Consider the following 13,245-nt stretch of genomic DNA (forward strand, 5'->3'; position numbering starts at 1 on the left):
CCTGTATGGGGCCCCTGCTCTTCCCAGGAACGAAGTGTGTTGACCCCTGCATGAAGCGGTGGCCGATTAGCCCCCTTCATATATATCTATGGGAGAGCCAGACATAGCCGAACGGCTCTCCCATAGAGATATATATATAGAAGGGGCGCGTTGGCCGCCACTTTCATGATACACCACTTTTATGGCCGTCTTACATGATACATCACCCATTTCTGAGATATAGGGGTTTTGCTATGTTACTATTTTGTGTATAATGGTCATTTGGTCCCTTAAAGCGCAACTGTCATGAACTCCAGGGCTATATAACCTACACACAGCTTTTGTACTGTGTGCAGATGGTGTGTACTGCACTGTTTTTACCTTATTTCTGGCTGGCTTTTATCACCCCAAAAAATGCTTTTGATAGCAGTCACACACAGTCGGATAGGCGTGGCGCGAGGTACGCTATGCCCCGCCACCGCCACGCCCACCCCTGTACGTCAGCACTGGGACCGCTGTGTGATTGACACACAGGTCCCAGCGCATGCGCCCCTCATCTCAGCTAACAAGCGCTGCGGCTTATGGTATCCAGGCAAGCGCTCACTCCCACTGCCTGCCTCCTCAGTGCTCCTGTGCAGTGCTAAAGGCAGAGAGCACACATTCTCTCTGCCTCTAGTAACTGGGAATGTCCTGCACGTGTTTGCAGGAGAGAAGAAAGAAGAAGCAAGAGGATAGCAGGCACGGAGAACAGTACATAAATTATGAAAAGTGCATATCTTAATAAACTTATTTTTGGCTTGCACGTTAGATGGGCTGAGGGGCACATGCGCTGGGACCTGTGTGTAAATCACACAGCGGTCCCAGTGCTGACCTATGGGGAGGTGGGCGTGGTGGCGGCGGGGCATAGTGTATCTCGCGCCACGCTTATCCGACTGTGTGTGGCTTCAATAAAAGCATTTTTTGGGGTGATAAAAGCCGGCAGAAATAAGGTAAAAAACGTTGCCGTACACACCATCTGCACACAGGGCAAAGTGTGTAGGTTATATAGCCCGGAGTTCATGACAGTTGTGCTTTAATATGTTGTTGGAGAGAAAAATCGTACAATCCTTCTCAGTAATAGGGGATCATTGTGGCAGGATACCTATTTTAATAAAGAAGATACCAAAGTCATTGTTTTGGAGTCTATTCCGAGATCAGAAATAGAATGAAAAATGTTGCTAAAAATGAATGCACTGCTTAAAGGGGTACTCCAGAGGGGAAAAACATTTTTCAAATCAACTGGTGCCAGAAAGTTAAACATATTTATAAATTACTTCTATTTAAAAATCTTAAGCCTTCAGGTATTTATCAGCTGCTGTATGCTCCACAGGAAGTTGTGTAGTTCTCTTCAGTCTGACCACAGTGGTTTCTGCTGCCACCTCTGTCCGTGTCAGGAACTGTCCAAAACAGGAGCAAATCCCCATAGCAAACCTCTCCTACTTTGGACAGTTCCTGACAAGAAAAGAGGTGTCAGCAGAGAGCACTGTGGTCAGACAGAAAATAACTACACAACTTCCTCTGCAGTATACAGCATCTGATAAGGATTTTTCTGTAGAAGTAATTTACAAATCTGTGTAACTTTCTGAAACCAGTTGATTTTAAAAACATTTTTTTCCCCCTCCAGAGTACCCCTTTAAAGGGAATCAATCAGCTTCATTTAAGGCGTGGAGCTGCAGATCACAGTGTATAGGTGCTAGGGGGATACAACTAACTATACCTTTTTAGTTTAGCAGTTTGATGTTTGTAAAGTGCACCTTTTTTTGTTAGCAGCTGAAGAGTCCAACTGGTGGGGCTTAGATGCAGCAGCATCTCCCCCTCCTCCAGCACGCCCTACTTTGATTGGCATAAGGGGCTTGTAGCTGAGCCTTGTACATCAGTCATGCAGGGCAGGATGGGAGGAGAGGGTCTTGCAGCTCAGCACCACCAGTTTGACTCTTCACCTGCTAACACTAAGTGGTGATTTTAGAACTTTTACAAACAGCGATCAGCAAAACTAAAAATAAATATAAATGTTATCCTCCTAGTGTTGACCTTCCAGGTTCTGCAGCTCTATGTCTGGTATGAGGCTGATTCATTTCCTTTAATGCAGATGTCTCCAAACTGTGGCCCTCCAGATGTTGCAAAACCACAACTCCCAGCATGCTTGAACAGCCAACGGCATGCTGGGAGTTGTAGTTTTTCAACAACTGGAAGGCCACAGCATAGAGTCCCCTGCTTAATATTAATGGAGTACAAGATACTCTATTCATTTGTCTTTAAATTCCATTGTTCACCTTCCTCTCTCTCTTTGTCTTTTGCCATGCAGCAATTGAACCACCCGAACGTTATCAAGTATCTGGACTCATTCATTGAAAACAATGAGTTGAACATCGTTTTGGAATTGGCAGATGCTGGAGATCTTTCTCAAATGATAAAAGTGAGGACCAAAGGTTTTAATATTGCAAATGAGTAATTTATTTCTAAGTATCAAACATATGTTAAGTGAGTACTTTAAATCTACTAGATAAATAGAATTACTTTATTATTATTTTATTGGGGGGGAAAGAGCTGATGGAAACGGATGTAATTTCTACTAAATTGCCTACCCAGAACTGTACTAGTTTAAATTAGTATTTAAAAAAATACATAGAACATATTCTCGCTCAGCTTTGAAATATAGTTATTTTTTACAGTAGTTCTGCTTTTAAGTATAAATTCTAATGTGTGATTGGTCTTTATATTCCAAACCTGAAGCACCATCAGATTATATCAGAGTTCTGATTGTGTAGTCTGTAAAGTCTGTATTATGAATTAAAACAGTAGTTGTACAACATGTAAGGAATAATACTGTATTGGAATTATTACAGATTCATGCAAATTAAATAATTTTTTATTTAACACCATTAATTACGGTCTAAAAAAAGTTAAGCTACGTTCACATGGCAGAAAATTTGCTGAACGTCAATCCGGAAAATGTGGGCTGACAATCCACAAATTTGCATGTTCTGCTGGAGCTAGGACCACTTGTAAATGTGCCGACTCAATAGACGACAATGGATTTCTGAGCAGATTCTGCTGAAAGAATGAACATGTTTATTCTTTTGGCGGACACTCGAAACAAAACTTCTACAGCAGAAATATACAGGAAATATGGTTTTTACACAGTGGTCCCTCAAGTTACAATATTATTTGGTTCCCGGATAGCCATTGTATGATGAAACCATAACTCTATGGAAACCTGGTAATTGGTTCTGATGCCCCAAAATGTCATTATAGGAATAAGTGAGGATAAAAGTAATTAGATAACTAATTCAGGTAAAGAAAGTCCTCACCTGATGTTCAAAAGAACAGCGAATCCTCTAACAAGTAAAGAGTAGCACAGAACATGTAGTACCTCCCTGTACTGTTGGGGGCGCTACCAGACAGCCAATCAGTGCATGCACATCAGTAATACAGATGTTTTACTAGTGAAATGTCCATTCTGCTTGGTCAGTTTTTCCAGCCATTGACACGTTTCACAGGTCTGGACTGTCCATTTGAGTATGTTGAGTATAATTTCAAGAAAAGAAAATAGACGACAGCAATAGGTCCCAGCCCCCCTGCAAGTGGACCTCCAAACGGCCAGTCCGGTATACAAACAGTCCCAGAAGAGTAGGTCACAGCATTTAGATGGCAGACTCCAATAGAATGCAAAAGCTGAAGTCTTTTATTGTTACCCAAAGTGCAATGTTTCGGACACAATCCGGCCTTTGTCAAGCATAGAAACATAGTAAACATGATTCATATACAATGATTGGTGCAAAAGCAGGTGCATATAATATCACTTAATTACAAAACACAGTCTCACTAGTGTCTGATTGTTCCAGTGGACCATGTGACCTAATAACCATAGTAACTAAAAATGTACATAGACCCATAGGGAATGACTAAAGTGCAATGTGCAAACACCATTTACCCCTTCATAAATACATAATCGTTCATAAAAATCTCTGCTGCCTCCGATCGCTAACCTTTTACTTACTGTTTCAATGCCGATCAACCAGAAACAGAGGTGCATGTCTAAACATGATCCGTACCGCCCATACCTCACATCAATGCCGACGTTCGTGTGTGGCATCAATACAGACGTCACATCTGCCCTTATCCAAATTAGACTGAATCTCACAGTGTAGCTGCACTGATTAGGTCTGTGCGAGCCATAAACAGACTTTTGCTACGGATTCACTACAAAGTCCCTGCGCATGTGCCAGACAGAATTTCTGCGCATGCGTCCAAAATATACAGGGCAGGAGGTCAGTACATAGAACAAAGGGACATTTACAAATAATCAAAAAGAAGGTCTAAAGATCGTGTGACATGGACCAATCATTGTGATGCACTATGTATTTATATGAATCATGATCACTATGTTTCTATGCTTGACAAAGGCCAGATTGTGGCCGAAACGTTGCACTTTGGGTAATAATAAAAGACTACAGCTTTTGTATTCTATTAGAGTCTGCCATCTAAATGCTGTGACCTACTTTTTTGAGTCCAATTTCAAGTTACAATGGTCCAGAAAAGACTACTGCATGTTGAAAATATTGTTTATTGAGGTCATTGTAAATTGAGGGACCACTGTATTAACAAATAGGTTTGTCTTGGTGCTTAAAAGGATTTTTAAAATAAAAACTGTGTATGCCCAGAAATCTGATGACTAGCCCTATCTAGCCATGACCTTAAATGGGCGCACTCATTAATTTTTGCTGTTGGACTCCTTATGGTAAATAAAAAATCTTTCTAATGTACTTTGTTTTTAAAAAAGGAAGTTTTCTATGTTTTATAAGTTTTTGTATTTAAAAAAAAGCTTCCATTGTATTTAAAAAAAGCTGCCAATTGGTAGCAGAATGAGGGAGGAAGTTCTCCCCTGTATGGCTTCAGATGATGTCACGGCTACTGGGTAACGCCCCTTCCCAGTCTGTGAACCTGAGGCTGAGCAGAACATACAAAGCAATATCAAGGTAGAACACTAAAAAATAATAAAAAATAAATGCAGAGGGTGTTTTATCATGATGGGGGCTGTGACCTGGGAGGATTATAACATTTATCAAGTTAATGAAAGGTACTCTTTAAATATACCCGTTTTCCTGATTACAGGTCTTTTTTAATTCATACACAACATGCTTGGTAGTGCCAATATATAAGCCCAAGCCCAAGTTGTGATCATGCATGTCCTCCTTGTTGATATGAACCATACTGCCCATATATTAGTCTCAACCTGCTCCATGTCACTTCATGGGCCCTACTCAGCAGTTGAAAAGATACATGCGAGCAGCTGATCAGACAAGTGTATGTAGCTCCATCAATTTCAGCTACTGAGAAAGATTAATGTAGGGTCAACAGAGAACACAATGGCTGCCATTTGTCAATGCTGTTTGTTTTTTCTATTCAGCAGGAGTGGTCTGTGACCTTTTCTTCCAAGTCAAGTGAAACTGTATTTCTGCCATTGCTGAGTGGGCACTAAGCTGCCAAATGCATACAAGGTTGGCAGGGTTGCCAGGGCAGATTTTCTCATCTTCATGGCTACTTCACAAGTTACATGTATCCAGGTTTTCGATTAGATTCTGAACATCTGAGGAGACGTTTTCAGCATCTCCATGTTACAATTATAGCACAGAATATTTTATGGGATCAGAGTTTGCTTTGGGCAAATATTCCATTTGCGGCAGTTTATGGTTTTGAGGCTCTAAATATGTTATTCAAGGTAATTAAGACGAGAGCTGCTCATTACACTAAGACGGCGCCTCCACCTGTCAGATTTTGTTGTGTTCCACAACATTGATTTGATGAGTGTGGGAAATGGGTTATGATACCTCCGAAGGCTTAGAAGATTGTGAAATTACTTTTGAAATGGTTTATTTAGTCTGTCCTGTTAAAAATAATTTTCTTGTATGTATTTGCTGTTCAATTATGTGATACTTTACCTTGAATTCTACAGCTACATAACCTAGGCTGTTCTGTTGTTCTCATCATAGTATTTTAAGAAACAGAAGAGATTAATACCGGAGAGGACAGTGTGGAAGTACTTTGTGCAGCTGTGCAGCGCTGTGGAACATATGCATTCCCGCCGGATCATGCACAGAGGTAATCTCACCATCCATCCACGGCCTGTTCATCCGACAGAGTAAACACCTAATCCTGCACTCCTGTATAGGAATCCAGCTGTCTTTTTAAGGCAGCTACTTCATAAAGTAGTTTATCAAGTAGAAGAAAAAAAAAATCAGTGAACTTGGATGTTTCCATAAATTGTCACACCGTAGTATGATAACATAGAGAAAATAGAAATAGACAATATTTATAATGTGATGTGTATTGTTTGTCGATATCTTAAAAAATATATGCACCCAAAATATACATGTATCAGTATGTCTACTACATATTTAAAATAAAAAAACTAAAAGTAACTACAAGCTTTACATGGTGGAGACCTTGGTTGCTAGTTCTTGGCAGAAAAAGCTCGGAAACTTAATGCTATAAAAAATGGGAGCATGTAAAACTAATAGTACCGTATATATCCGAGTATAAGCCGAGTTTTTCAGCACGATTTTTCGTGCTTAAAACGCCCCCCTCGGCTTATACTCGAGTAAATTCTCCGCCTGTCAATCCCTTCTCAGTAGTCTTCAACCTGCAGACCTCCAGATGTTGCAAAACTACAACTCCCACATGACCGGACAGCCATCGGCTGTCCGGGTATGCTGGGAGTTGCAGATGTGAAACACCTGGAGGTCTGCAGGTTGAAGACCACTGCGGCCTTCCTCATCATCCAGATCCCCTTTAGTTTTCTACTCACCTCTCCTCGGTGGGTAGGAAGGTTGAGCTGGTCCGGGCCATCTATGCTGCAGGGACCGTCCTGTGGGGAGGGTTAGTCGTTCTGGGCTGTCCATTTTCACTGGGAGGCCCTCTTCTCCGGCCCCGGCTAGTGATGTTGCCTTGACGACAACGCACAGGGCCGTTCATGCGCAGGGACGTCCCTGTGCTTCATCGTCAATGCAATGTCACTAGTCCGGGGCCGGCCCGGAGTGGAGAAGAGGGCCTCCCGGTGAAAATGGACAGCCCGGAACTACTAACCCTCCCCACCGGACGGACCCTGCAGCATAGGTGGGAAGGAAGGGTGAGCTGGTCCGGGCCATCTATGCTGCAGGGTCCGTCCGGAGGCTGCAGTGGTCTTCAACCTGCGGACCTCCAGATGTTTCAAAATTACAAATCCCTGCATGCCCGGACAGCCGATGGCCGGTTGGTCCGCAGGTTGAAGAACACTGATGAAGGGATTGACGGCGGTGATGATGACGGCGGTGATGATGACGGCGGTGATGATGACGGCGGTGATGATGACGGCGGTGATGATGACGGCGGTGATGATGACGGCGGTGATGATGACGGCGGTGATGATGACGGCGGTGATGATGACGGGGGTGATGATGACGGGGGTGATGATGACGGGGGTGATGATGACGGGGGTGATGATGACGGGGGTGATGATGACGGGGGTGATGATGACGGGGGTGATGATGACGGGGGTGATGATGACGGGGGTGATGATGACAAGGTGATGATGACGGGGCTGATGATGAGGGGGGTGATGATGACGGGGGTGATGGGGGTGTTAATGACGGGGGTCTGGATGATGCTCTTCGTAGATGTATTGCATAGCTAGAGCCACCATTGGGAACCGGTTTGTTTACATTAAGCAAAATTTAGTTGGAGCTATTAACGTTATTTAGTTTAGAAAAAAGAAGGCTTAGGGGAGACCTAATAACTATGTATAAATATATCAGGGGACCGTACAGAGATCTCTCCCTTTATCTATTTATACCCAGGACTGTATCTATAACAAGGGGGCATCCTCTACGTCTAGAGGAAAGAGGGTTTCTACACTAGCAGACGGGGGTTCTTTACTGTAAGAGCAGTGAGACTGTGGAATTCTCTGCCTGAGGAAGTGGTCATGGTTAAGTCAGTAAGAGAGTTCAAAAGAGGTCTGGATACATTTCTGGAGAATAATAACATTACAAGTTATGTATACTAAATTTACAGAATGTTGATCCTGAGATTTCTTCTGATATATTTGGAGTCAGGAAGGAATTTTTACCTCCTAGTATGAGTTTTTTTTTGCCTTCCTCTGGATAAACTCAGAAGGGACTCATTAGGGTTATAGGTTGAACTTGATGGACTCTAGTCTTTTTTCAACCTTATAAACTATGTAACTTTTCAACGCTGGTTGCTTCTGCCATGGGAGCTATCAGGCCTGCCTCTGCCATACAGGACACATGTCTTAATCAGCCATGGGGATTACAGTGGCTTCCTCTGCCATTAAGTGTGCCGTGGCCTGCCTCTGCCATGAAGGATGCTTTGTGTGTGCCCCTGAAATAGGTAAATTAGTGACCTCCTTATTGGACAGGAACTGACGTACACACTGACAGTTTCTGCTTGGTGCTGCAGAATATGTAGATGCTAAATAAGCAGCATAAATGTAAGAAAAAAATTGCATTTACCAAACCTTCCTTTGTTTATAACCCGTAGACCATGTATGGTTGTAAAGGCTGTAAAAGTAAAATAAAAATAAAAAACTTTAAGAGGTTTAACAAAGTTCTACAGAACCAAAAATCTACTTCTTCAGTCTATGGCCTCTCCTTACTGTTCAGGCACTGAGGGGTAAACTAATATATCAAACCACTCATCTCCGGTTATGAAGAGTCTTTCTCCAGATTTCTGTCTTCCTTACATCTCGTCCTGTTACCTCTGTGAACGTTTTATTTCATCCGGCCTTTGAAGCGCGGCTCTGATTGGACCTGATGAATCTGTCAGAGGGTGATATGTTTTGATTCCTTTATGAAAGTGTTGTCACATCACAGCTGTGAAGTGCGGAATACAAAGGCTCCGATCAGAGTTTTGGATTTGTGTTGTGTTTAGGGCATTGGGACACATGGCTTCATAGAGTCGTACGTGTTTTCTCTGAAAGTTATCCGAACACGTTTGTAGTGCACAGAAGTAGGAGAAGCGCTAAGAATTTTATTAAAATTTGCATCTTTGCTATTTATTGGAAACAGGCCGCTAGATCACATTGCTGCATAATAGATGTTACTTCGCTGTGTGCTCACCCATTAAGTTTATGATATTAAAGGGGGTACTCCGGTACGCAAGTTTAGTACTTTTGTAATTCACGTTATACATCTGTCCACAGCATATATGTTTTTTACTGACCTCTTTTCTGTAAGGGAAATTCAGCGCTGCCGCGGCGATCCGATCATCTGTAATGGCGGACGGAGGTCCCCTCACCTGCCTCCGTCCGTCTCCTGGCATCTCCTGCTCTGGTCTGAGATCGAGCAAACCAGAGCAGGAGATAGCCGATAATACTGATCATTGCTATGCCCTATGCATAGCACTGAAAAGTATTAGCAATCAAATGATTGCTATAGATAGTCCCCTATGGGGACATAAGTGTAAAAAAAAAGTTGAAAAATGTAAAAATAAAAAGTAAAAAAAAAGTGTAAAATCCCCTCCCCCAATAAAAATGAAAATTGTCCGTTTTTCCCATTTTACCCCCAAAAAGCGTACATTTTTTAAATAAACATATTTGGTATCGCTGCATGCGTAAATGTCTGAACTATCAAAATATAATGTTAATGACCACGTACGGTGAACGACGTAAAGGTAAAAAAATTTTTAAAAAGTCGGTCACATTTTATAAAAAAAAAAAATACAAAATTATATAAAAGTTTTATATATGCAAATGTGGCATCAATAAAAATTACAGTTGGCGCAAAAAATGAGCCCTCATATCGCCCTATATATATGGAAAAATGAAAAAGATATAGGTGGTCAAAATAGGGCGATTTTAGATTACTGAATTTTGTACAAAAAGTTAGATTTTTTTTTAAGCGGTACAAAAATATGAAAGTATCTAGTCATGGGTATCATTTTAATCATACTGACCCACAGAATAAAGAACACCAGTCATTTCTACGATAAAATGTACAGTGTGAAAACGAAACCCTCCAAAATGTGCAAAATTGTGGTTTTCATTAAAATTTCCTCCCTAAAAAAATTTTTTGGGGGGGGTTCGCCGTAAATTTTATGGTAAAATTAGAGGTTTCATTACAAAGTACAATTGGTCACGCAAAAAGCAAGCCCTTATATGTGTCTGTAGATGGAAATATAAAAGAGTTATGGATTTTAGAAGGCGAGGAGGAAAAAACAAAAATGCTAAAATAAAATTGGCCTGGTCCTTAAGGTGAAATTGGACTTGGTCCTTAAGGGGTTAAAAGCACTTTTACAGGTTTACTTTGAGTTTTGTGAACATTTCTATCCCTGACAGCGCACAGCACAGAGTGTCAGTAGTCATATGTCAATCATATGCAGGAGGCAGGCAGCAATAGTAGATGGACATTTTGGGCATTTTACATGATCAGCCCCGACCTGTGGGCACTTGCTGCTTATTTGCATATGTGAAATATAAATGCAAATTGCTTGTCTCACAAGCAGAAGTTCGCTAATGTACAGATATTCTGTGAAGGTGCTTTTCAATACTACCTGGTGCTGTTATTATTTATACTTTCCCAACAAATTCCCTTTAAGACCACCTTAAATGGGCACCCTCATTAAAATAAACTATTGCGCTCCTGATGGTAAATAAAAAATATCTCTAATATACTTTGTTTTTAAAAATTTCTATATTTTATTTGTGCTTAAAAAAGCTTGAGAGCCCATTTTTCCCCCATCTTATACACAGACTTTGGACTGAAGCTACAGAAAGTGCAACCTGGAGTGCTGGGGGGGGGGTCCAACCAACAGCATATGGCAGTTAAGTGTGAGAGAAAATGAGGCCTCCTCCGCATGGTGGATGGGGGACACATTTTGATCAAAGAGTGCGCTAAGAGCCTCCATTTTTTTGCCAAGAGTGCTGCTGCAACCTTTCTTTCTTTTTTGTATACTCAGTATTTGCCACAGCAGCGTGCACCCGTGTATTAGGTAGTTGTGTTGGCTAATTATCTTTTTTGTGGTTTTTTAGGTATAACTTTTTTGTTATTCTTTATTTCTACATCTTCCATTTTGAGTGGTAAGAAAAAACATTATTTTTGAAAAAAAAAATGTATGTCTTGAAAAGGGATCTGTGGGTTTAGAAAAATGTATACCCTATTCTAAGGCTAGGGAATAATTGTCACATTGCGAGGAGGTCTGATTGCTGGGACCCTCGCAATCTCCTGTCCGAGGCTTCGGGCCACCTTAAAGGCATGAAGCGATGTCTGACACTCCCCTTCAATGCATCTCTATGGGAAAGCCGGAGCACTGCACACGGAAATCTCTGGCTCCTCTATAGAGCTGCATGGCACACTCCATTTAGAAGGAAAGCCAGGGCACCAGGCGGGGGTCCCAGCAGTCGGACAATTCCCCCCCCCCCCCCCCGATCTGACATAGAGCTGGATTATTGCACAAGAAACACTTGAATATATGCGCATATACACAAATCATAGGTACAACCATAGGCTAACTGGTGCTTATTGGTTTTCTAGAATGGCTTTTTGGCTGCATTATTTAATGCATTTCATGTTGTTTTGTAGTGATAATGGAATCCTGTGTGTAAGCTAGGCTATTAATGGAAAAATTGGATGTCATATTATCCATATGCAAGAAACCAGAAGATTAATATCATCTTCTTCTCCTCCCACAGATATAAAGCCTGCTAATGTTTTTATCACGGCCACTGGAGTTGTGAAACTAGGAGACCTTGGGCTTGGTCGATTCTTCAGCTCCAAAACCACCGCGGCACATTCCTTGGGTAGAGTATTTTTCTTTTGTGGTTTAAACATTTTGCATGTATTGTATCAGAGCAGAATTGTACACTAGTGTCAATGTATGATGGCAATAAAGTATAGTCTTGCTGTCATTACCTTTTTTACAAATTTGACCTAAATACTTGTGGACATCAACTTTCTCCCACAATAATGTCTTCTACTAAAGGTGGCCATACATTTACGGTAGCTGTTGGTCAAACGCTTGCTTGGCTGACAACTTTCTTGATTCCCCACATGCACATCTACGCTCTACTAGCTGGTCAGGTATGTTAAAATCCAGATGTTGGGAGTCAGTCTGGTACTCTAGTACAAAATATATGGTTGTCCATTTCCACCAAAATATATTGGGTTTAGCCAACTTTAAAGACCATGTACACCTCTGCACTCTGTTCTTAACTGTTGATATGATTCCTGAATGCATAATTAATCTTCTACTATTTACCTGCTACGAAAAAGGTTAACTCCTTCAGATGCACGTCTTGATAAAGAGCTCGGTCCGAGCTAGAAATGCGTTGAAAGTGCTTTTTAATCTTTTGTATCTACCATGATGGAATAAAGAAAACCTTTTATTGGGAGAAGCACCTGTTTTTGGAGAAATTCTTTCTTTTTTGCTACCAAGTTCTAACTCCTTCAGATGAACTCTCTGCTTTCTCAGTGGTACACACAAGTTAAGACAATGGACAAGAAGGGGATAAACCTTAAAACAGTGTTTTCCAAATTATACTGGGAGTTGAAGTTTTGCAACAGCTGGAGGCACCCTGTTTAAAAACATTGGGGAGATTTATCAAAACCTGTCCAGAGCAAAAGTTGCTGAATTGCCTATAGCAACCAATCAGATTGCTTCCTTTATTTTTCAGAGGCCTTTTCAAAAATGAAAGAAGCGATCTGATTGGTTGCTATGGGCAACTGGTCAACTTTTCCTTTGGACGGGTTTTGATGAATCTCCCCCATTGTCTAAGATGACAACTCACAGTGACTGAAGAAACGAGAGCACACAAAAGGTAGTTTACATGGTAGAATCTCATTATGAAGACATATGAGAAAATATTGTTTGCACTACAATAAATACAAAGAAAAAAAAAAAACAAAAAAAAACATTTTAACCCCTTAAGAACCAGGCCCAATTTGGCCTTGAGGACCAGAGCGGTTTTTGCACATCTGACCAATGTCACTTTAAGCATTAATAACTCTGGGATGTTTTACTTTTTATTTTGATTCCGAGACTGTTTTTTCGTGACAGATTCTACTTTATGTTAATGGTAAAATTTTGTCGATACTTGCATCATTTCTTGGTGAAAAATTGATAAAAAAAATTGATGAAAAAATTGAAAATTTGGCATTTTTCTAACTTTGAAGCTCTCTGCTTGTAAGGAAAATAGACATTCCAAATAAATTATATTTTGATTCACAAATACAATAT

General features: G+C 41.0%; 1 protein-coding gene across 4 annotated transcripts in view; it reads left to right on the forward strand.

The window, feature by feature from the left end:
- The window catches only part of LOC130344234 (serine/threonine-protein kinase Nek6-like), a 211,918-nt gene that overhangs the window by 153,581 nt on the left and 45,092 nt on the right, over positions 1-13,245 (forward strand). For all 4 annotated transcript variants that reach the window (XM_056554405.1, XM_056554403.1, XM_056554406.1 and 1 more), the window contains 3 exons: positions 2,324-2,434; positions 6,012-6,120; positions 11,702-11,809. In XM_056554405.1, the coding sequence (XP_056410380.1) occupies positions 2,324-2,434; positions 6,012-6,120; positions 11,702-11,809 (328 nt within the window). The remainder of the gene's footprint in view (positions 1-2,323; positions 2,435-6,011; positions 6,121-11,701; positions 11,810-13,245) is intronic.

The sequence above is a fragment of the Hyla sarda genome, unplaced genomic scaffold, assembly GCF_029499605.1.
Source record: "Hyla sarda isolate aHylSar1 unplaced genomic scaffold, aHylSar1.hap1 scaffold_71, whole genome shotgun sequence".
In the NCBI taxonomy this organism is placed as follows: Eukaryota; Metazoa; Chordata; class Amphibia; order Anura; family Hylidae; genus Hyla; species Hyla sarda.